At 43.7% G+C, this 24639-nt stretch overlaps 1 protein-coding gene across 4 annotated transcripts in view; it reads left to right on the top strand.

The window, feature by feature from the left end:
* The window catches only part of glra1 (glycine receptor, alpha 1), a 99772-nt gene that overhangs the window by 47208 nt on the left and 27925 nt on the right, over window positions 1-24639 (top strand). For all 4 annotated transcript variants that reach the window (XM_076739238.1, XM_076739236.1, XM_076739240.1 and 1 more), the window contains 4 exons: window positions 6248-6315; window positions 16738-16961; window positions 21573-21655; window positions 22764-22901. In XM_076739238.1, the coding sequence (XP_076595353.1) occupies window positions 6248-6315; window positions 16738-16961; window positions 21573-21655; window positions 22764-22901 (513 nt within the window). The remainder of the gene's footprint in view (window positions 1-6247; window positions 6316-16737; window positions 16962-21572; window positions 21656-22763; window positions 22902-24639) is intronic.

Genomic DNA, 24639 nt, shown 5'->3' with positions numbered 1-24639 from the left:
TTAGAAGCCAATGAGGCGTGTCGACAGTATGTAACCGTGCAAAACTGTATGTTAATGAGTGTTAATGTGTGTTTTGTGTGTGTGTGTGCGGTGCAGCCTGTAAGCTCCATGTATACTGTATGTGTCCTTCATGCGTGTGTGTCTGTGTGTTTCATGCATGCCCGAGTGCACCTGCATATCTATCTACAGTTTAGCATAAATGCTGTGTGTGTGTGTGTGTGTGTGTGTGTGTGTGTGTGTGTGTGTGTGTGTGTGTGTGTGTATGTATTTCCATGTTTATGTGCTTGGTTGTCTGTTTGTGTGTTTGTCTCATTATCATTTGTGTGTACCTCCTGTTGTCTGTCAATGTGTAGGTGTGTGCATGTGTGTGTCTTCAGTGCATGTATGTCTGTGCACTCACAGTATATGTTCACCTGCAAGTGTGTGTGTATGTGTGTGTCCTGTTGCACTATCAATGAGGACCAGCTTGAGTTTTTGTGGTGGTTTTAGGGTTCTGGTTAGAACGAGGTTTAGGTCGAGGCAGCGATAAGAGGCTGATGGACCCACAGAGATCAGAGAGATTCAGGTGTGCATCGTTCAAGATCGTTAGTTAAACCCCGCCCTCTAACAGTGATTATCCAATCATAGCTTAGTGAACGCAGCTAGGCACAGGTGTGCACTGGGCTCAGTGACGAGTGACTCTGCTTTCAAAGAGCTTGGAGGGTCGAGCCTTCATGGCTTTTCCAAAATGTTTGGATTAAATAGTGTGTTGAAAAGAAAGCTGGAGAGATTTTCCAACTAATATCCAAAGATAATTTATCAGCTGAATCTACAGCAGAGGAAATCAGCTGTTGTCTACTTTTATCTGAAATCAAGGAGCCATTGTCATGAAGTACAAACTGCATAAGTACAGGGTTTGGACAGGAAGCTTAGGAGGAGGAGCAACAGTAAGCTAATTAATTTAGCATTGTGCACTCATAAGAAGGAATAAGGGAATCAAAGATAGAAAAAAACAAAGGGTAATTTTCAGGATAAGATTAATTCTGAAAACTGCTGCAGCCTAAAGCTTCATTATAGAGAGGTTTGACTGAGAATTCATCGTTTCATATGAGAGGAAGGGATGCATTGCGTCATCAAGGGTCCTTACAATTACTGTATGGAAGTACATGTCTGAGTGTGTGGCTCAGGCCATTTGGCACAGACACACACACACACACACACACTGAGGCAAATATAAGTGTGCAGCTACAGCACCGTGTGAGTCACAGTGCCAGCCTGTCCTCCATGACAGTTAATGAGCTGTCCCTTCTTTCTCCTCTCTGTCGTTTTCTGCTGCGCCCCCGTCTTTTGTCTTTATTGGAAAGCTATAAAGCAAACTGTCTCTCTCTCCTCCTCTGGATGGTTATTAAATGAACTGCTGTGCTAGAGAAGAGGGAGAGAAGCAGAAGGAGGAGAGGGTATTAGCTTCTCCTCCTCCTCCTCCTCCTCAGGTTTTTTTGCGTCACGAGCAGCGAGGGACGTCAAGAAAAGACAAATTATGATATCCCTCCGCTCGCCTCCCTCCTGCCACGGAGAGAGAGGACTTTGAAGGGGGGATTTTGAACAAAGCCAGGATGCAGAGGGAATGTGTCAGAGGACTTGAGTTAGGCCTGAAAAGCCATTCTGAGAAAAAACACAGCGATAATGTAATACCAGCTGGTTTATGGATAAACCCTCTGATGCACTCAGACGTATCAGAGCTTGTGCTCACCGGGTTTGTCGAGCCTTTACACATCAGCCACAGACAGTCAGGTGGTCCAGCCCCAGTGATTATTTACCAAGAAGCTTCTAGAGTCCATTTATCTTCCACCCAGTTTTCTGTGCGCGCCACAGAAAGTTGATTTTTTTTTTTTGTTACAAAATGATTAAAATGGTTAATTAAAATCAGTTATTGATGTTATGCTAGATGTTCATTATGAATTCTACAGAACAGTTAATTCAGAATACAGCTGCATCGTTCAGCGCAGAGCTTTAATGAAGCCAGTGCCATCTCTCACAGCAGAGCTCTGCCTTTCTTGATGCTTATAACCTCTTTCTTGTGATGATATGTGGATATTGTGAGTGTCAGGGAAAATAGTCCAGTTTCCTTTGTGGTCTAGTTCAGTCTGAAGGCTGCTGGATAAAATCCACCAGAATCTCTGAGGTCTGCACGATTCCTGGCAAGAAGCTTGTTTTGATATTCTGATCATTCATGCACAGGAATGTATTTTTGATCGCAAACTGGTGATTTGTTCACACAAATTAATCATTTTTGTGCTCAGTTCAGCTCCCAAATGTGCCTGTAAGGAAGGTTTCTGGTTTAGAAGACTGACACCTGCGTTATTCCAAATCTTTGAGGGACCCGAGTGAATAATAATTTGTGTTTGGGCCCAATTTTCTCATCAGTTTTTCAAATCAGATTTATGGTCTTCTTGCGACAGGGAACACGAAAAGTTCAGCTGCAAGTTCAGCACAGATTTAACTGCTTCTTTTACAAGAATCTGGGTATTTTTGTTGAACCTAAAAATAATGAACCTTAAAAAAAGCAGCGCACCTGAAAGTGGAGGTTTTTGCTCTCAGAGGGCAGACTGCTGCGTGGCACTGCAGTTTGTTAGAGTTCAACCACAAGCCAATAAACTACGGGACATGGACAGGAACAGAACGGGACTATGGGTAAAGACAAACCCAGATCAGTGCTTCAGGAGTCCAGGAAACTGGACTGATGTTCATGGAGCTACTTCCTGTATTTTTTAAAGTTTTTGCTGTATATGTCAGAAGAGGAATGTTGGCCTGTCGTGGTTAACAAGTCCAACAAAGTCTGTTAAAAAAAGCTCTTTGTAATGATGTATGACCCTCCATGTTTGTAGTTTCATGCTTCAAACTGAGTGAAGCCCAGCGGTGTCAGGTTTTGCAGGCTGGTGCTTTTAGACGGTACAGCAGCTGACTGAAACGTTCAGCCTCCGTTCTTCCCACAGCTGAAGCCTCAGTTATCACCTCTGAGGTAACTGAAGCTCTCACTAGAGATTAAGCGTCTTCTTCTCCTCGTTCAGCCACAGTGGAACGAACCCACTTCATCTGCAGCCACTTTCATTTGCTGCACTGGAAGCAAACCTGGCTGATTTAATATCGTAAAGTTATTTTTTTCCTTCCGTCTTCATTACTTCACCCTCCTTTCCTCACGCAATCCTGTGAGTAATCTATTGTTTGTTCTAATTAGATGCTGTACATGTAAGTCACGTAGGGAACGACCGCCTTCGGCTAGCTTTAATGATTTTTTCCCTCTTAACCGTGCATCTTCAACCCTATGATTCTACTCTATGGCTGAACCACAGTTGCGTGCTTGTGTGTGTGTTGTGTCTTAGTGTGTGTGTGAATGACTCTCAGATGATATTCCTCCCCAGTGGCCTCCAGCACTCCTCAGACTGTGACAGGGAGAGTAATTGGCCATCAAAATAATCCAGACCCCTTCCTTCATTCCCAGCTAGCCGCCGGCGAGTGGAATTAGACACTGAGTTTAGCCGAGGACTCTGTGTGTGTGTGTGTGTGTGTGTGTGTGTGTGTGTGTGTGTTTAACCTTAAGTTACAGGAACATGTATAAGAATACGACCGATGCAGCCTCTTGAGTTATTAAAAGATGCATTTTGTAATCCAGCATCATTTTGATCTGATGTAGAGTGGATTAAATATAATGGGACTACAGAAAATCAGATTACAGGCAGTGATTAATTATTTCACAGATTTTAATACTTTTCTGTACGTGAAAAATGCAGAGCTGCACTTTGGGCAAAGGAGCTATTACAGCGCTGGTCTGTAACGGCCTCTTTCAGGATGAGCTGAAAAGTACTGAATGTTTACAATAATACTGCACGAACATGATTTAATGTATTTTTAACCACTGAAGCTTCAGTGGATTTAGCGGGCATCGGTTCACCTCAACAGATGAGAAAAAGCCGTGTTTCTGTTGTTGCTGTTTCCACTTGGCCTCTTTAACGTCCAGAGAAGAGGTTTTCTTTGTGTCGGCTTCCTTTGTGCTGAGATTGGCTAATCGCCTGCGGACTCCGGCTCCACAGTTACAAACGCTCAGACGTGAGAGTCGTCATCTTCTCATCTGACCCTGAGAAGGAAAGTGAGTCAGCCAACACAGTCACCACAATGGATGCTGGCATCGTACATTTCTTCAAACCGTGCATATGTTCAAACTTTAATTTTATGTTTTGGCACAAAAACCAGTTGTTTAGGATTCAGAACAAACAGCTGGAACAGTGTTCTGCTGCTCGACGGTCGTCTCGCCGGCTGTCACGCCTCACCGTACCTTCCTCCTCCTGATAAAACTCAGCTGACGTGCGGAACTTCATCACTCTGATACCTGTCATAGAAACTGATCTGCGTTTGAAATGTACAAATTGAACGTATCCGTGGTTTGCAGAAAGGTACAACGCAGGCATTTTATCCAATCGGCGTCTTTCCTGCTGCTTCCTGTTCTCAGTGTGAAAGGTGACGCCTCCTCTCAGCGGCTCAGCTTTGAAACTCAAAAAATTGTAGTTCTCCAGTTTACCGGGTTGATTGATTCTCTGTGACCATCAAACCAGCGACCACCCGACGGCTCGGATAAGAGGACTTTTCTCCCTGTCATTTAGCTCTTAAAGCCAATCTCATGTCCGCTGCCTGAAAGAGATGAGAGCCCGACGGTCCGCCTGGCTGTCCTCCACGTTCCTCGCTGCTGCTCCCCTCCTGCCGCCAAGTAATCGCATTTGTGTTTGTACAACCTGGTAATACAGCGAATCGATGGAGTGGCTGCAAAAGGCCCGAACACTATTTACTTTCGCTTTGACTCTCTCATCTGAAAACAACCTTGAACGCGGCGTCTTATCTCTAAAAGAGTGAAGGGGACTATTTTTGTCATTATGAATTCCTTTGAAATGACACTCTTGTGTTTATTGATACCGCCTCAGTTTGACTGACAGCTCTTTTTAAGTCTCAAAGGGGATGTGACATTGATTTTCTCATTTCTAGTTTTCTTAAGTTGTAATGAGATGTTTACACATCTTCCGTCTCAGCCGCTCTGAAACAAACCCGCTGCCGTTTTCAGTCAGTGGGACGCAGTCGGAGTGTTTAAGTCCGGAGCAGAGACTCATTTATTCAGCCCGGCCTGCCTTAGAAGCCACCTCACCAGGCACTTTCTTTCACTTTGTTTGTTTACTTCCTGCAGTCTGTCATCAGCTCACTTTAGCTTTAGCCTCCTCTGCTGCTTTAATATCCCGTCACACACACAGACCGAAACACACAATCCTGAACCTGACTTCAGATCTTTATCGTCCGACAAGAAGAGATCTGCGTTTCGAATGGTCTCCAGGTGCCCACATCTCCAAATTTTACAAGAGAAATGAATGTTTGAGCCAGAAAAATGTGCACAAAAAGGCAACAAGAATGGATGAGATCATTCAGGTTCCTGTAAGTCGACTAAGAGAATCAGATCTTAAAGCTTCGTTAATCAGTATTTTCATATTAACAACGGATCAAATTGTGGTATAAAAGGAGAAAACTCGGACCAACTCTGCACCTCCCGTCCGCCCTGTCCAGAGACAAAGTAGCTGAGGAAGAATTCAGCAGCGAAGAGTCAGATATTTTTCCTCTAGAGACGGTCGATACCAGACCAGAGATGATGATGATGATGTCGCTCTGTGTCACTGCTGGTCTAATTAGCATGTTCAGCACAAAGGCTACACCAGGTGATGATATGTCAGTTTGTGTTTACAGCTTCAGCCCAAGTGGTCAAAGAAAAGATGAATAAATATTTGATTAGCTTGAGATGTGCATATTTGATCAATCAACACGACTAACAGTAAGTTAACTGACCCCCCCCCCCCCCTCAGCAAACAGCCAACACAAACACAAAGACTGATTCATGGAGAGAAGACAAAACATGAGTTTCGCCTCGTTTTCAGGCTGGAGATCAAACGTCTTCGTGTTTTGGATGATAAAGATTGATTTTGGTTAAAAGTTGAGGAAAGATTCTTTCACAGATCTGATTTAAAAAAAAAAAAAAAAAAAAAAAAAAAAAAACTTCCCGTCAACGTTAACAATATTAAACCCTGCAGAAAATAGTCTGTGTGACTTTTCTTACTCCATCTGTGTTTGTCTGAGTTTCTAACGATCGGTTTCACCTGTTCAGGTGTTTTGGTTCAGTGGATAAATGTCCTGATGAAATCTAACTTCTTCATCTCTTTCCCTCTCTTCTCCCTCTCTGCAGGTCCGCCTGTAAACGTAACCTGCAACATTTTTATCAACAGTTTTGGGTCCATCGCTGAAACAACAATGGTAAGCTCAGTTATTCTTAATGTTCGTCACGTGTGTGTGTGTGCATGTGTGTGTGTGTGTGTGTGTGTGTGTGTGTGTGTGTGTGTGTGTGTGTGTGTGTGTGTGTGTGTGCATGTGTGTGCATGTGTGTGCGTGGATGGTTGGGCGGGTAGTTAATGGAAAACGTCACATCTCATCGCGGCTCCATTTCGACTCGGGTAATTCTGCCCTGAAAGATGCGATTAATTGAAACGATGGCGGCGCTGATATTCAGCACACACAAAGTTTCATTTTTATTTCCTCTCAGAAATTAAAAGCCGTCTGCCCTCTGAGTGTTTAGAAATGTGTCCGCCTCATTGAGCCTGTCTCCCATTTCGAACACTTCATTTGAAAGAGCGCAGCGCTGCCGCGGCCATTTGCATAACAACGCTGTGGCGGCGCTGCTGTCGTGCCTGTTTGCAAGCGATGGGGGTAAATTTATGCTTATTCATTACACAGAAAATCCATTAGTGTTAATATAACTGAACTATCAACCTTCACAGAGCAACAAGGCACGGGTTATATGGTAACACTGAACCTCAGTGTGTGTGTGTGTGTGTGTGAGACAGCAGAGGTGATCTCAGTACCCACGGCCTCCATGAAAACATTTGCACTCGAAGCTCCATAAAATACATGAATCATGTCTTCATCCACCAGATGCATCCAGACGGTCGGCTGCATAAACCGTCCGCAGGACTGCAGCGACCGTGAAGGACGAGGAGGTCACGTCCTCGGTGGCGTTTGTGTCGATGAGTCTGATTTTAACCGCCTTGTGTACAAATATTCAAAAAATACACAAGGTGGATTTTTGAAGTGGGTCTGCTCTGGTTTAGACTCAGTGTTTTCAGATTTGCCTGAAAGCTGCAAAAGTGCAGAAGCTTAACTGTCATCAGGCCTGTTTGAGTGCGGTTTGATCAGATTTGATTGACAACAGCAGCAAACAACCCAACAACTGCTGTCAGATTCAGATTATTCATTTATTTGATTCTAATTGATGCACAGATACACAAATACAGCAGAGCCTCATGGATAATAACCAGCTCCTCTTTAAATGTGGCAGATTATAGCATGTTTGTCAGACATCTGCTCAGAAGCTGAATGAGAGAATTGGCTTTCAGGGCCTTTGAAGGTTTAAAGATTAAAGGATGGGGCTGGTGATTTGTCTTAGTACCAAACAATCTCACCAAACTAACAATGAGTTGATCCTACTGATGCCGATGGTCTGAAAAAAAAAAAAAAAAAAGAAAAGAAAAGAAAGAACAGAAGAAGAATCAAGGGGAGGGAGGAACATGGAAAGAGAGGAGGAACAGAATATATGAAGGAGCAGAAATGAAGGCAATCCTGTAAAGGAAGGGAGGATATCCCAAGCTGGACCTCCCCAGAACACACTGACACACACACACACACACACACACACACACACACACACACACACACACACACACACACACACACACACAGCTGCACTGAAACTGCAAGCCACTGCAGATCCTCGTCATGCAGAACAAATTCCAGATTTTCCCTCCTGCAGAAGCCAAATCGATCCTTGTCAGAACCGAGGAGGGAGGGATGAAAGGAGGGAGTCAGATGACAGATGGGGGGTTGAGGAGGGGGCAAATAATCTGAAAAACCGAGGAGGGAAGAGAAAATGATGATGTCGAGCAGAAACAGAAAGTGAAGAGGAAGAAAGGAAGCAGAACCTTCATCAGACACAGGAACCACAACACGTCCTGTTAGCTTCTGCTCCACACAGCTGTTTGTGTACTTCTCAGTAGCTGTAGATCAAAGTGCATATCAATAATCCTATTATTGATTACAAATAATTACAAGTAATAATTGATCTGACAGGGATGAGCTGATTATATCAAAGCTGACATCATTTTATTGAGGGTTTTAGCCAGTTTCAGCCATGCTAGCAGCATGTACGAAATGTAGGTCTGTTGGTCCACCACATCTGTCCAGTCTGTGCAGACATTCACGGACGTGTCCTCATGACTTCGACAGGATCACTAGTGCCACCGCGAGGTTGACATTTTTGTCCTTTAGTAAAATATCTTGAAATTTGCTTCCTTCATGTCCTCCTCGGGATGTCAAAGTGTTAGCTTCAGCTCTGCTTTATGTTCAGTGCTAATGAGCAAATGTTAGCATGCTAGCATGGTGAATTAAGATGGGGACCGTGATAAACATTATATCATATGCAGTGCCATTTTGAGCATGCTAGCATGCTTACATTAGCATTTGCCACAAAGTGTAGGCTATGAGCTGATATGCTAAAATGGCTGTAGACTCTCAGCCATGTTTTTCTGAATGCAGACTTTAGCCTGTTCACAGCGTTAAGTCATCAAAGTGAAGCTATATGACAGGTAGTGAGATTATGGCTGCAGCTGTTATTTTGAAGTCTCAGAGGTCAAAGGTCACTGAAGCCTCTGATCCTGCTGTCAGCCTGTCAGACTGAGCAACATGTCACTCAAGCGCTGAGCGAAGGATAACTTCTGGATGCCGAGTTCGCCCACTGAAGACCACAGTTAGTGCTCTCGCTCTAATCTCTCGAAGGATGGATTAGAAGTCAAAAGAAAGTGGTGAAATAATTGGATTTATCAGGTTTTATCAAACCAGAAAATCCATTTTAAAGCTCCAGAGGCAACACAGAGCGAGCAGGAGGCAGGGGACGCTCTCTCAATGCAGTGCTCGCTGTAGTGTGCAGCTCTCACTTTAAGCTTGGACTACAGCATCCCTCCATCTTCAACACACATGGACACACACACACACACACACACACACACACACACACATGCACACACACACACACACATGCACACACACAGTGCTGCTGGGGCCTGAGCGCAGTGATAGATGGAGTCAGTAGAATGGCGCAGTGCGCGTTGAAGTCCCGGCGGTACACGGCTTTATTCCTGTTTCAGCGCTCTCGCTGCTCGCTCACAAACACACACACACACACACACACACACACACACACACACACACACACACACTCAGACAGACAGACACGCAACCCCTTCTCTCACTCTTCTTCCCACTCTTTCTCTCATTTTCTGAGAACACACACATACACTCACTCCAGCCTCATTTCATGTCTCTCTCTAACACACGCACACACACACACACACACACACACACACACACACACACACACACACACATATCACATATGGATCATGGTGACAGATCCAAGACACCCACATCCACTGGACCATTATTTATAAAGGCTTAAAAAAAGTGCTTATTAAGACATTAAATGCAGATAAAAGGATATAAAAAGAATAATCATTCCTACTTAAATCAGTTCAAATGATTCCTGAACCAGGCTGATATAATGTACATATTTCTTATTAAGCTGAAGACACAGATCTACAACAAAGAGGGTTTCACTCTGTGGGGAATGTAGTGCTCTACCTCTCTCACCCCACACACACACACACGCACGCACACACACACACACACACACACCATTGTCTCACTCATTCATTCCTTCTCTCGCCCTCCACGTGAAGCTCTATGAAAGGCTTTACTCCGTGTTACATAAAGTGGTATTTCCAGCTTCATCCCCCTCTCTCACTCCTTCCCTCCTCGCCGCTGTCGCAGCTGTAGTCGTCCTTAAAGGAAGAACAACAGTAAAGTTGCTTTCAGACCGTTTTTTCCAGAAACAGTTCGATTCTCCAGCAGCTGTGGAGGAGATATTTTTGATAAATGGTGCATGTATTGGAACATTATTTAAGCTGAAGCTGTGTGTGTCTGCAGACTTCATTACTGCATGGCCGTATCCTGATGGAGCACTGTTTTAGTCTCGTATGAACTTGGTCTCAGAAGCATGTTTTGGACGTATAATTGCTGCTCAATGTCTCCCTTTGGTGCACAGTAGCTTTTAGTGGTGCTTTTATCCCCCAGATGTCAGTTATCGTTTTCCAGTCTGGGTTCATCACTTCATGTTCTTGCATAATAGCAACTGTGTCGACAAACCGGGCTTAATTTCATCAGCGCTTGTTCAGGAGTCAAACTTTTCATTTATCAAAATCGCCTCATGATCCAGGAGAAGTTTGCTGTTGTAAATTGATTTGACATCCCACAGTGCTGCTGCTGCTGCTGCTGCTCCGGCTTATCTTGAGGCAACACGGTGAAAACAACGTCTTTCTCTTTCTCCATGCAACGTTGTCTGAGCAGAGCAGATGTGCTGCCATAATGTGTGAGCCCCCGTAGCCTCCTACCTCCTCTTCCTACCTGAGTAGCATCCAGGGAGCCGGCAGGATGTTATGACAGGCGTGGAACAAGAATATGGCTGCTGCTGTTTCTGTAGGTTTTTTGTTGTTGTTGGAGGAAGGAGAAGAAGACGAGGAGGAGGAAGATTGCGGTCTGTCATGCGTGGTTTACTGCCTGAGTTTAATACATGCTGAAATGAGTTTGGTATTGTGTAAGTACAGCATTTCCTGTGCTAATGGTTTCATAGCAGCGTGGCGGTGGTGGATGGTAATTTCAGGGTAGCATTTAACAGTCCAACGGCCTTATGTCAGGATATTAAACCATGAGTATGAACCTACAGACGTCGCAGGAGTCCCACTTTTTACTGCACATATGCAGCCGTCCTCCGTCCTCAGGAGGAGGAAGTGCTCAGCACCGAGCCTCCGCAGCGTCAACAACATTTTTTAATAAACCTCCAATTAGTCATCCAGTCACTCCAATTGTAAGCCATTCCCTGAAATCATTAACTTCCACGCTCAAATTACTTTCCCCTCATTTGAGTCTTGGAGTGCAGCACCATCCACCCCCTCATGTCTGTACCATGCACTTCATGTGCATCCATCTGCAGCCACGAGGAGCCTCAGACCTACGCAGCTGAGCTTTTATGGACAACAAGACGTGCGCAAGCTGACCAGCTCTCCCCCCCCAAAAAAAGAAAGAGTAGGGCCACAATCTGTGATCTGAATGTACATGAAGGGGTGTAAAAGCTTATATCACGATCTGGGTGATATGAATTAAAGGCACAGTCTGCGATGCAAATGTTAAAAACACTCCTGCTATCACTAAATGAGTGCAAAGCATTTTCTAATCATATGAAAGGATTTTTTATAGCTCAGCATTTATGTTTGTAAAATTAGTGAAAGAAATACATATTTTGACATTTTAATTGCTAAAACACAAAATTCAAACATCATAAAAACAGAAATATAACTCAAACGCTTCGGTTATTTATGTGGATGTGCCTTAGATTAATAAGCACCTTTGTTTCTGTATTTTTCCCTGTTTGTGTTTTTAATGCCTGATGTGAAGCCCTGCGTGTATGAAACCTACCATTAAATATGCACATATGATCAAAAATGAATTACTGGGTCTTTGGGAAACTTTATCAGTACTGGACAGTCCTGCAAAACCTTGTACTACAACATTTTTAGAAATTAACCTCAGTTAAGGGAAGGCAGCTACAACAGTCGGAAAAGATGATGGTTAGGGGTAATAAAAAGGCGAAAGTTAATTGCAGACCCGCCTCAGTGGGCATGCTACTTGAGGGGTGGAACGGTCCAATAAATACACAGGATACTGGGCTGACAAACATTTATAGTTTGAGGGAGCAAAGTAGTGTTTTGACAGAATTAATGGAAACATTGTAGACCATTCATTAGTAGTTTGAGGGAATAAATGGAACAATTTGCAGGCATGAGCTAAAACAGGGGATTTAAATTTGAAAGTAGTAGTAAAGCCTCCCTGTTGGAGGTAAAAATCCTTAATAATGGAAAGAATCTGTGACTGCAGCTGCTTGAAACACTACAGTTTTGTTTGTACTGATACAGGACAGATGAATCATGAATGCATCGTTGTGTTTTTAAAGCCGTTATCATGCTGGATACTGGTGGTGATGCAGGACACGTGTGTGCAGCTGCAGGATGGAGGAGTTGGTTGAAGAAAAAATAAAGAAACAGCTGCTGAAGAGTTCAGGAACATTAGAACCAACAGCTCTGTAAAAGATCAGACTTGTGTTTCAGTATTATCTTTGTCTTTAGCGACTCCATCAAGCCCACGTTGGCTTGTTTTTTCCTCCTTCTGAGCCGGTGTCAAACCGCAGGCAGGTTCATGACTGATGATCCCGGTCTGGGCTCGTACCTCTCCTCTGTATTCCCTCCATCCCTCTCTCCATCGACAGGCGCTCCTCCTCTCTGCACCATTTCGGGCTATTTATCATATTCTGGAGCAGAAGAAAAGGCAACTCATTCATGAAAGGTCAAGCTCATTTGTTTCATGTAAGATATTCAGTCTAATAAACAGTAATAAATGGCGACGGGGCTGATTGCCATGTGACTGTATTTCACACACACATGCAGCACCGTGGCTGATTGCTCCTTTAAATGCCACCTGCTGGGGCTGCTGGCGTGGCCCTACATCGTCCCTGCAATGCATTTCTGCTACGCCACGCGGCTTAATGATGGCGGCAGCCTGGCCGCAGTGGCCGAGCTCCACATTCTGAGACTAATTGACAATCAGGGGGATGGAGGAGCGAGCTAAATGCCACCCCACGCTGAATAAAGACGCCGTCTCTGATTGTGAAACAGGGAGCAGAGAACAATATAACCTCCACCGTGGAGGTTATACAATAAAGTTGTGAGGGAGCAACAGTAAATATCTTCTGCCTGGATCGATTCCTAATTCCAGCCTAACCTAATTGTACTTCTGTCCCTCAAAACAACCCTGAAAGAGGTGAAGGAGGACCAGAGAAAACGTCTGTTCTCACCAAAAAAATACTTGAATAAAAAATGTTTGTGCTTCCTTGACAGGTGACCTCTTGCAGTTTTGAGAGTAGTTTCTTGAGACTCTCCTCCCAGAACTCAGTTCATGGCCGCTCATGAAATAGTCAGGTTTTATCTGTAGGATATGGGTACGCGGGCATGAATTTTCCATTTTATTCGTGGCCTTTTCAAAGTAATTTATTTCAGCAGGTAGTACCTTTCGTACCTGCACCACGCCCACCGTCATTCTCATTCTGCAGTCACGTTAGCAATGATAAATGTGCAAAGGAAAAACTGAGTTCACTGTCACTGACAGAAATAGTGGGAAGTTGTTACACCATCAAACCCTTTGAGGGAGGATGCTGGGAAAGGATTGTCGGGTGAACAGAGACTTCCGGTTTGTGTCCTGTTTCCTTCCAACAGTGTGCTTTGGTTTCTGAGAGGTTTTCAGAACCAGGAACACAAAAAAGTAGCTTTAGATGATGAGGAGAAAACCACACTGCTGACCCGGAGAAGCTGACTGATTGCCTTAAAAGATTTAAGTAATTTACAATGAAGAAACTAATTGAAGTAAAGCTGAATTGAATGTGAGGTAACAAGTTAAATCCAGTTCACTTAAAGCTTGTTATCTGTACAGAAAGTCGGCACTAAAATCAACTTTTGTCCCAATTACTCAGCTCATCATTTGAAGTTACAATCACTACAGTTTCCAGTTTCATTCACTGCTCTTCATCATTCATGTAATTTAAATATTTACAGTGAGAAAACTCAAAGTGTGCCATACTCACTGTTAAACAGCAGTGAAGTACATGTATTCAAATAGTTTTTAAAATGATGGAAATAGATAATTTATTGATCCTAAAAATCCTAAAAAGTATGTTTTATATGCTTCATCACGTCACTACATCATCATCGTGCCGGCAGATCAAATTGTTCTGGAAGACACTGACAATCATCACAGACTGAAATATTTAGATTTTCCAAAAAATTTCCTCACTTGCAAAACTGTTCTGATTCTCTAAAACTCAGGTCTGTGCTCACAAAGATAGACGTTCAGAGCACACACATGCAGTCAAACCTGTAGGAGATGTATTGATCCTCCTCTTACAGTTAAGCAGCGTAGGCTGAAGGTCTTAAAGCCACCTGGTGGAGGTTCATTTCCGTGCTGCACTCCGGATTTAACCTCCAGCCAGCTCCGATTCCAGCTGGATGAAATCTTTGAAATCCCAAGCTGAACACCTGGATCTCTGAATCTTTGACAGATCAGCCGCCTTCAGTCCAAAGTCAAACATTTAACTACAGTCTTACTCGCAGAGGACGTACATGAAGAGTTAAAGCTATGGACTCTTTGCACTTTGGAGGCAGCAGAGAAAAGCTCAGCGGAGGGTTTGGTTTTGTTAATATTTTCTGCATGAATCAGGATGATTGACAGATGGCTTTCACGCCCACAAATTAGGTTTGGATTAAGAGCTTTTGTTGGATCCATGAATGTTTTCTGCATCAGTGGCCACAACCATGTAAGTCCAGGGATGTTCTTGGTATCTGATGATGGAGCAAATCGATATTCATCGGCACACTTGAGTCTTAAGCAAGAATTCTGCGTGTGATCCGCCAAACTACACCTGACAGTCACCAAATGTTTTCTATTTCCAATTTTAAATCATTCATCCTGATATTTAGTCTCAGTGCAGCAGGATACACGACATCATACAAGATGACTTATGTTCATGGAAACTAATTTCAGAGAGAAAATAACATGAGCAGGAACGTAAAATTGCCCAATAGCAAAGCGTCGTCACACACTGTGGTGCTGCAGTTGATTTGGACGTGCTTTTTTCAGTCATGAAGCAAAGGCTTTATCCTCTCTGAGAAATCCATCCTCCTCATTTCAACAACAAGGCCCGAACCCAACAGCAGCGCTTGTTATTACCTCCTCTTTGAAGGCTTTGTGAACGTATACATCCAGCCCACAGCCTCGCCTTTGAAAAACGCTCTCCAGCCTTCTATCTCCTGTCCATCTCTCCCTCTGACTGTCTTCATCCTGTATCTCTTCATCTCCTGTGTAAGACTAAAGAGGGAAGAGCAGCTCAGTGACCTTCAGCTTTGTACCAACCCTCCACACATCCATCTGCCTGTCTGCATGTCCCTCCCTTTCTGACAACTTCCTCTGTATGTGCGGTTTTACCGTTTTTGTTTGTTTTGTAAAAATAACAGTAGCACTTTAAAACCAACCCTTAAAAAAGCTTCATCAATCAAAAAGCAGCGAGCACAAGCCTCAAAGAACAAGCAAGAAAAATAAGAATAGAGAGGAAAGAAAGCGAAAAGCTGGCTCGACTGCAGTCTTTAAGGCTGAGGAGCATCTGAGGCTCACAGGCGGGAAAAGGATCTCAAACATGGCTCCAGGCCACAACTCGTCGTGATCAGTAAAATCTTCCATTCACATAAAGGAGAAAATGACATATGGATGAAGACCCATAACCACCTGCTCATCCATCCGCGAAACCCTGCCCATCACTCCATCTCTGCATCTGCTGGTATCTGTCGATCCGCTCCTCCGTGTGGAGTTACAGCATCTTGAGTCAGCGGTGCAGTGACCCTTGACGAGCCTTTTTTCCTGCTTCTCTCTCATCTTTCCTTTTTTTTTTTTTTTTTTCCCTACAGACACATTTTACATCCTTCTGCTCAAGGTGTTTCTGGGCTTTATGCTTTATAACTTCTGCCGTTTTGTTGTAATCTAATTTCTCTGCCAAATCAATTTCCTTCCAGCCTGCTTCAGAGAGACTTTGGACCTCCAGAGAATGCAGCTGTAGTTATATGTGGAGATTATAGTGACAGTATAATACGAGCTAAGAGATGAGAGATTCTACAAGACAAGAGAAAGCTAAACCGGTCATTTGTGTAGCTGCTGCAGTGCTCGAACAGCAGTCTCCTGGGTGAAAGTCATGTGTTTGTTCTCCATGTACAGACTTTCTTGCTCTTTATACTACGTCACCTGACTTCCTCCTTTGCTCCGTCATAATTAATACAGCCACTCGAGGTCGCCGCCTGAAAATAAATGTAAATAATAGCCTCCATGCAGTCGTGTCATTTGACACAACTTGACGTTATTGGTACACATGGGACAGCAGAATCCATCCAGGTGCAGCAGTCGGGACGTGATGATCTCTGAGGCAACTGTTGTTGTACTCGCTGCTTTGCTGAATAATTAATGCGCGTCAATGCTGGAGAGCAGGACAGTGTCAGATCCCTGCTGAGCATGACAACCTACGATGAGGCACGTCAAGACTTTGTGGTCTTGCATAGAAAACAATGGGTGCTGGTGTTCTGACATGCGTCCTACTTCGTCTCTGTGCGTCGTCCTCTGGAGACAAGGTCAGGTTGGACAGATGAGTGTGTGACGTGTGACTTTGACAACACAGGCTGCTGTTTGCAGTCTCAAACCATTTATTTTGTTTTGTTAAATATATCTTTGCTCTGTTAGCAGCTTTATTCCCAGGAACGTGTCTTACTACTACACCACTGCCTGTGTGCTCATCCATCCATCCATCCATCCACCCATCCATCCATCCATCCATCCATCCATCCATCCATCCATCCATCCATAGCTGCAGATGTAGATGCATCTCTCCCTCCCTAACTCTCCATATCGTCCGTCCTCTCTGTCCCCTCTCAGGACTACAGAGTGAACATCTTCTTGAGACAGCAGTGGAACGACCCTCGGCTGGCCTACAGCGAGTACCCCGATGACTCGCTGGACCTCGACCCCTCTATGTTGGACTCCATCTGGAAACCTGACTTGTTCTTTGCAAATGAGAAGGGGGCCAACTTCCACGAGGTCACCACCGACAACAAGCTGCTGCGCATCTCTAAAAACGGCAACGTGCTCTACAGCATACGGTGAGTGGAGGTGTGAGCTGTGACAAAAGTCTGCTTATTAAACTCATGACTGCAGCACGCACACATCAGTTCACTCGGGTTGTTCAGGAAACTGTGACTTCGCACCTTTGTGCTTTTTTGTTGTCCTTATTGTAAAGCCGTGCACAACCCGTCAGGATGAACTGCCGTCTTTTTTGATCCCAATGATTCATTTGGTGCCATCATCAGGTTAAAAATCTTTATTTTATGTGCCTCCAGATTAACAACAGAATGAACGTAAATGAAGCTGAGTGTGCAGATGCTGGTGACTACTCAGTGAGCGGATGCAGCGCTAACAGAAAAAGTTCTGAGCTGGAAGGTGAAAGGTTGTAAGTTTGGAGGTTATATTGAAACAATCAGCTATAAATCCATGATAGGAGATAAAAAGTGACTCTCCTGCTCTGACTTGCTGTTTATTGCATTCCGGCGGCCTTCGTCCTCCGCTTTAGAGTCTTCTTATTGCATCAAAGTCGGAGGGTTTTTTTTCCTCCAGAGCTCTTCTACCCCCCCACCCCTTTTTTTGTATCTCCGAGACATCCCATTCAAGGCTGTCAGAGTTATGGCCGCCTTCCACCGACGAACCTTTTAGCCTGCCGGTGTCTCCTCCTCCTCCTCTTCCCTGCTTTTATTGCCTCTGCTCAGGGGCGAATGAGAAAGCGCTGCAGCAGCCGTGGTAATCTACTCAGCCTGTTAGTATTCCAGCAGCGAGTCTTATCCATTATCAACCTCAGTTTTCACCTTCATGTCCAGCAGGAGGAGGAGTGAGATTGGCCTTTTATAAATATCGTCAGAAAAGGGATGAACCCTGCGCTCCCCCTCCGTCGCTTTCATTTTTTAACTTGACACCGTCAGAATGAACCCGCCGTTGATCAGCTTGATCTCGGAGGCGACGAGGCGGCTCGGGATATTAAACCGTCCCGCAGGAAGGGGGGGAAAGTGGGTCTTGTAAATGTTGTTTACTCTGTTTTTTGATGTTTATCGTTCAACGGTGGAGCAGTATGAGGAGGAGTCATGACCGATGGCCGCGTCTCCTCCAAGATGAAAGTGAACTTTTCGAGATTGGACGATCAGATTCACATGTAGTCCAATCTCCTGCTGTACTTCAAAAGAAAATGCAGGCCTTGCTCTGAACTGATATGTGGTCCCGGCTGTGCTCGTGGGGAGCGATATCAAAAAGGAAAATCTATGAAACTTGAATTTCAAGAATTCTATTACAAAATGTATCGTGTATTTTTTGGGGAAAAAAGTTTGCTTTCTGTAAAAGAAAGAGGAAAAACAGCAATTCAAGAAGCAGGACACCTTATTTTACAACCGTGACTGCAACAAGGCAGAAAACAGAATCAGTAATTTCCAAACAAACTGAGTTCACTGGCAGCAGTTTTCTGAAGTGTTCCTGAGTCCATGCAGTAATCTTTAGCCAATCATGTTCAAAAAGTGGTGAACCTCGCTCCATCCTCGCTCGTGAACGACTGAGCCTCTCCAGGATGCCCCTTTCAGACCCAATCATGACACTGTCACCTGTTACCAATGTTACAGGTGTTTCTCGAGCAACAGCATTGGTTCTTTTTCTGGTTTTGCCTTATGTTTACAATCACACTATATTTCCTAACCTTAACCAAATACTGAAGGTTGGGAACCAAAGTTTAAGACTTTAATTTGTAATGGACGGCGTTCTAAAAGCAACAGGAAGTTACGTTCGCCTAACGTCCGTAAAGCCGCAGATGACTGCAGAGGGCAGCGTTACGCCTCACAGCATGCGCGCACTCCTTCCAGAAATCTAATAGAAGAAGAAGAAGAACAGGAAGTTGGTCCACTCACAAACACAGTTGGAGCTGCAGCAGTAGCTTCCCTCAAACTCAGGTGTAGCCCACAGCTAACTCACCGACTCCATTAAAACATTATACTTCCTTCTTGCATCTCTCAAAGCATTATGGGAACTGTGCTCCCAAAAATTACTTTTCTCCACATAGAGGTTATGAAGTAATGTTTGTTTACCCCAACAGCAGATTTTTAGTTGATTGGATGCTGGCACATTTCTCCTTTTTAGAGGGGAATTGTCTATAGAAATTAAATTTATTGTTTTGCCAAACTTTGCATATTTCATTTTGTCAGTCATCGTCAAAGTTATTAAATTCAGCCTCTCTCCTGCAGGAGTAATGCAGTTGCAGGTTCAGCTCCACCTACAGCTTCACTACTATGAAGCAAGGCACCGTCTTTGTCAGCATTTGGCATTTAGGTGTCACGATGCAGCAGGCAGGAAACCACAGAGCTGAATCTTCTTTCTGAGAAAGTGGGACATCTGCGGAGGCTACATCATGTGTGTAATACATATTCAGCATCCTGTCAGGGACTTTTAACAATGTGCAGACGCGGCACAGTTTATTTGGTACATCAGGCCGACTGGACGTGTGTTGTAGCAGCAGAGTCTTCTGCAGAACAGCAGGACTGAGCGCGTGCAGTGGCATCACCTCCCGATGGTCACGACGACCTGCCGACAGCTGGAGCTCTGCAGAAAGCAGAGCTGGAGTTTAGTTTATCACATACTGTAAGGACAGCAAACAGCATTACAGTCAGAGCACCATGGGAGTTAGCAGCAGCATCTTTCACTGATCGTATATCCTGACTGATGTGAAATGACGTCCTTAAGATTCACATCTCATGGTCTTCATCAGTTTGTCGATGTTTAAATTTTCATACATGCAAATTTAAGGTCATGTGATGCTGAATGGACCTTGTGATAGGAATAACCCATTTTTTGAAGATTCATATGTTATTGCATTAATTTTCCTTATAATTACTGACATTTTACAGGCTGCACAACATAGTGGTTAACTGAACAGTAACAGACTGATACTGAAAATAATCATTGGTTGCATCTCTCAGTTCAGTTTATTCATTTCTTGTCCGGTGTCCCTAATTTTCAATAAACAGCTCCACAAAGGCAGCTAATTTTCTATCAGTAAATACTGAGGTCTGGTGGGTCGAGTGGAGCAGTAATAATGGCTGAAAATGTGTTTTACTTTTAAAATGGCAGATATCTCATTTAAAATGGAAGTCTTTAATTTCAGCAATGCATCATATCAGCTATAAAATAGTTTTTCCATTAATTTCCTGGAAAAGTTGGCGTTTGCAGAGATACTTTCCCTCCATGTGACAGCAGTAATTAATTTCGGTGCCTCAGACTCTGAAAACTAATGTGTCGCCGCGACGCGGGACCGGCTGCCCTGAACGTTTTAATTTTCCCAGTTTCACGGATCAGCCTTGCATGAAACAAGATTCATTCCCATGTTACAGCACGCCTGCCCAGCAACAGGTTTTCACCCTGTTAGTCCTCCAGCAGAGAAGAAGAGTTCTGCAGTGAAACTCTAACTTCTACTTCCTGTTGGAATTTTGTTCCCTCCATTGTGATAATCAGTATTCGGGAAGTTACTCAGAAAAATCCGTCTCCAGTTCAGGCTGCAGCGAATATCTGTCAAATACACTTTTGGATGAAAGGATCACAGGATAAAGTTAACAGTTTATCTTCATTATTGTCAATGAATTCCATGAAAAGACCAAAACCACCAATATGTCAGTCCGTGTGTCAGTACTTTACGACTTCCCCTTCCTGTTTGTGTCACTCGGCCCCAAACCCGTTGGTTCCTTCTGAATATGGAAATCTTTAAAAGAGGTTAAGATCGTATACTTATCGGCTCGTTCACTTCCTTCAACAGCAGCTCGCTGTAGTTTTTAAAACAGGAGGAAATGGTGCTTTTGTTGGGGTCTATTTTCAGCAGCAGGTTAATCCACATTTGGTGCTCGAGTGAATATTTGGGGCAGCAGGACGGCGTGTGTGTGTCTGAGTCAAAGTGCTCTATGGCACAAATTAATCAGATATATCAGGCTTTGGGTACGTTAAGAGGGTCAGCTCACTGCGGATTTTGGTCTTTTCGTGTGTGTTTTTTTTTGTTTAGACTAAGGAAAGATACGGAAAATGAGAGTCACCTCAAACGATGTCCAATTCAATTCAATAACAGTTCAGTTTTTTAAAATCAATATTTCATTTACGCAGCAGACAGAAGCAGCAAAACCTCACATTTTAGAAGCTCAAAGCAGCAGATCTGTGGCATTTACTCTCGATAAATTACATTTGAAATAATACAAAAAATGTCAGTTAATGCATTTATTATTTAATTCGCTTGACTTTCAACCTCAAATCTTGGATTTCAGTGAATTTTGCTCGTTCATTCTCAAGTAATTACGCTTTTATATTCTGTAATGCTTTTTATCTTCGCAAAAAATTAAATGCGTATATGATGTAAATGGCGGCTCGTGATGCCCATTTGTTAAATTGAAGCTATTGTTGCACGATTAGTCCCGATAACAGCAGTGAATAACTCTTTTTTTTTTTTTAAGAAATAAATAAATGTATTAATTTCTATCAATTTCAAACACGTCCTGGTCTGTTGCTGCTCATTTCGGGTCTGGCTCCGGCTGGTTGAGTAACTGATAAAGATCTGGATAATCCTCTGAGTACTAAGTGATGTTGTGTGTGTCTGTTTGTGTGTCTGTGTGTGTGTGTGTTTGTGTGTCTGTGCGTGTGTGTGTTTGCAGAATAACACTGGTCCTGGCCTGTCCCATGGATCTGAAGAACTTCCCTATGGACGTCCAGACCTGCATCATGCAGCTGGAGAGCTGTGAGTAATTACAGACACACACACACAAACACACAAAAACACACACACACACACACACACACACACGCACACTCACACACACACACACACAGAGTCAGGGCTACGTGGAGAGCATCAGTCGATCAGTCACTGAGCAGCTGGCAGGATGAGAGATATGATATAGATTTCTCTGTGGCCTTTTCATTCTTTGAACAGACGTGAGAGGAATCACAGAAACAGCAGCTGAAGTTCAAAGAGTTCTGCGTCTCCACAAAGGGTCAGCCATCATAAAAGAAAGAAAGAACAATACATGGCTGGCTGCTACCGTCCTGACGCTCGGTGTCAGTTCGGATGAAGGTATCAAAAGCAGGCGACAGATTCTGAAAAGCTTCATAATGTCACTGTCTGACTCTGGGACAAGCACATCTTTACCCTCAGGGTTAGTGTTAGTATTACTATTAGCACTGTTTCCCTTTGGTGAAACGCTCTTAAAGGAGCAGATCAGCCCAGAAATCAGCGCCTGTGCCTCTCATAGCAAATGGTGGAAGAAGTCTTCAGATCTTTCACTTCAGTGAAAGAAGAAAAAATACCTCAGTGAACCACACTGCATTCAAAATGCTATTTCAGTAAGAGCACAGGAGAACGAGCAGAATGAGCAGGAAAATTACAGTCACCTTCTTATTTCCCTACTTCCCTTCTGTTCGGTTTCCTCCTTCCTTATTCCCTAATGTTTGTTTCTCCAGCTGATCTGAAAGCATGAAAAGCATCCAAACTTGAGTTATAAAATGACCGTTAAATACATTTTTGGCATCTTCTGCTGCATGAAGGCGTTTCACTGCTGAAATGAACACATTCGCTGGAATAGCTCGCCGAGGACGCTGCTGTTAGCCATCATCAACACATGACACGGTGGAAGAGATGGAACAGAATTTTGATTTGAGCTGGTCCTTTAACCCCAGAACCCTGCAGGGGTGGACTTCTAGCTTGGTGAACCTGCACCCCGACCAGAGACAGAAAAACCCTCCTCCTCCTCCTCCTCCTCCTCCTCTGCAGGGGAAGAGGAGTGAAAGCAGTGACCCTCACAGTGATGAAAACAGTCTAACCTCCTGCTCTCTGCTCCCCCCTGCAGTCGGCTACACCATGAACGACCTCATATTCGAGTGGGATGAGAAGGGAGCCGTGCAGGTGGCCGACGGCCTGACGCTACCTCAGTTCATACTCAAAGAGGAGAAGGACCTGCGCTACTGCACCAAACACTACAACACAGGTGAGTGGGACGAAGGCCGAAGGAGGCTCCTGACAGCGTCTTTGATCAGTTCCCTCTTTTCTGTCCTCCTTCAGTCAGCTGTCGTTCAGTCAATCATTTTTTTTTCTCTTCCAGAGTCGTAAAGGTCTTGTTTCCTCTAAAACACCTGACAAATGCATCAACAATGCAAATCAGCTTTCAGTGACTTCTATTAGAAACCGGATCAAACAACCTTCATTAGTTTTCCAGAAAAATATAACAAACATACTCGCAGTTTGCAGAAATATACAACGCCAACATTTATTCTGCCGATTGGCTCGTTCAGGGAGAACAGAGATCTGAGACAGTTACTCGGTTTATCAGCAGTTGTTGATATCCAGAAGGCTTCTGCTCAGTAAATGATTGAATTGAAAGCTTACCTGGAGACAAATCTACAAAAACAACTAAATCACATCTGCATGTTCAACTGACCTGCTGTGCTTCTACTGAAACACTTTACTCTGGAAATAACTGGAATTAATCAATACTAATTGATCACTGTCTCAGTTTTCTCGAACCAAATGACGTTGTTTTTTCCGGGAAACCTCCTGAGTGCAATGTTATCTGAGGGCATTGGTGACCAAACCTACGAAAGATCCAAGATGTAATAAAACAGGGAGATTCTGCTTTTTAGGCCACAATAATAAAAAATACTTCATAAGAAATTTTCTGCAGTGCATCACAATAACATGTCAGCCGGCCAGCTCGATTTTTATCTGGATGTGGAATATGTTCACGTAGACTCAGAGCCTACAGGTGGCTGCTGGTGTGGAGGCGGACGTGATGAGATGTCTTATGAACAGCAGCAGCACTGATAGCACAGATACACCACCGTAATCAGAAGGGTGCGTTTGATATATGTGGCAGTGAGAGGACTCGGCCATGTGCGTGGACCGGAGTTTACCTTCTGAATCCGTTTGCAGACGTCGCTTCGTTTTTCTGTGAAAAACCTTGAAACACGACATGAGAAGTGTTCGTCAGCAGAACAGTAAAAGGAACCTTCCGTACCTCCATCTTCTCCATCGAGTCGCCGTTTCCCTCCTGGTTTCGCTCTGTAAAAGGAAAGATGGAAAGAAAGAGAGGAAGAACGAGGGAAAAGGGAGTGAGCAAGGAGAGAAAGGCAGAAAGCAGGACTCAAGGCAAGACAAAAGAGAGGGATGTGTCTCTCTAATGAGGGAGAATATATCAAAATTCAGACCTGGCACGTCTTCTTTGAAATTAAGAGAGGGAGATGTTAAAAATGTCTGCCTCGAGACTCGGCTGCATGAGTCAGAGAGAAATTCATTTTCATTTGAAAGTGTGAAATGTGGAAATAACAGAGGAATACTGCACTGAAATGGAAATTCATATCCCCCAAATATTTTTTTCCTCTCCTTCCAATGTCAAGAAACTCTCAGTGTGCAGCGCAGAAGGAAAACTGTGGCTGCGAAGTTTGTTTCAGCCACAAACTCAGAAATAACTGTTGATTTATTTCTGAATTTGTCAGATTCAGAGTTTTAGTGTCTGTAGATGCTCACATCAAATGTGAATTTATAGTAAAATTGAGGACTTCTGGGTAGATTGTAGGAGAGTAGAATGAAGGGAGATTAGAGATTAGGACAAAAGAAAAATCAGAGGGAAGAGAAGAGAAGACGACATCAAAGGAGAAGCGTTGAGAATAGCAAAGGAAGAAAAGAAGAAAAGATGTATGAAAAGGATCTGGAGGAGAAATAAGAGTCGA

This window comes from Chaetodon auriga, chromosome 9 (genome assembly GCF_051107435.1).
Source record: "Chaetodon auriga isolate fChaAug3 chromosome 9, fChaAug3.hap1, whole genome shotgun sequence".
Classification (NCBI taxonomy): domain Eukaryota; kingdom Metazoa; phylum Chordata; class Actinopteri; order Chaetodontiformes; family Chaetodontidae; genus Chaetodon; species Chaetodon auriga.
Note: the sequence above shows the minus strand (reverse complement) of the source record. Positions and strands in the feature narration are given on the sequence as shown.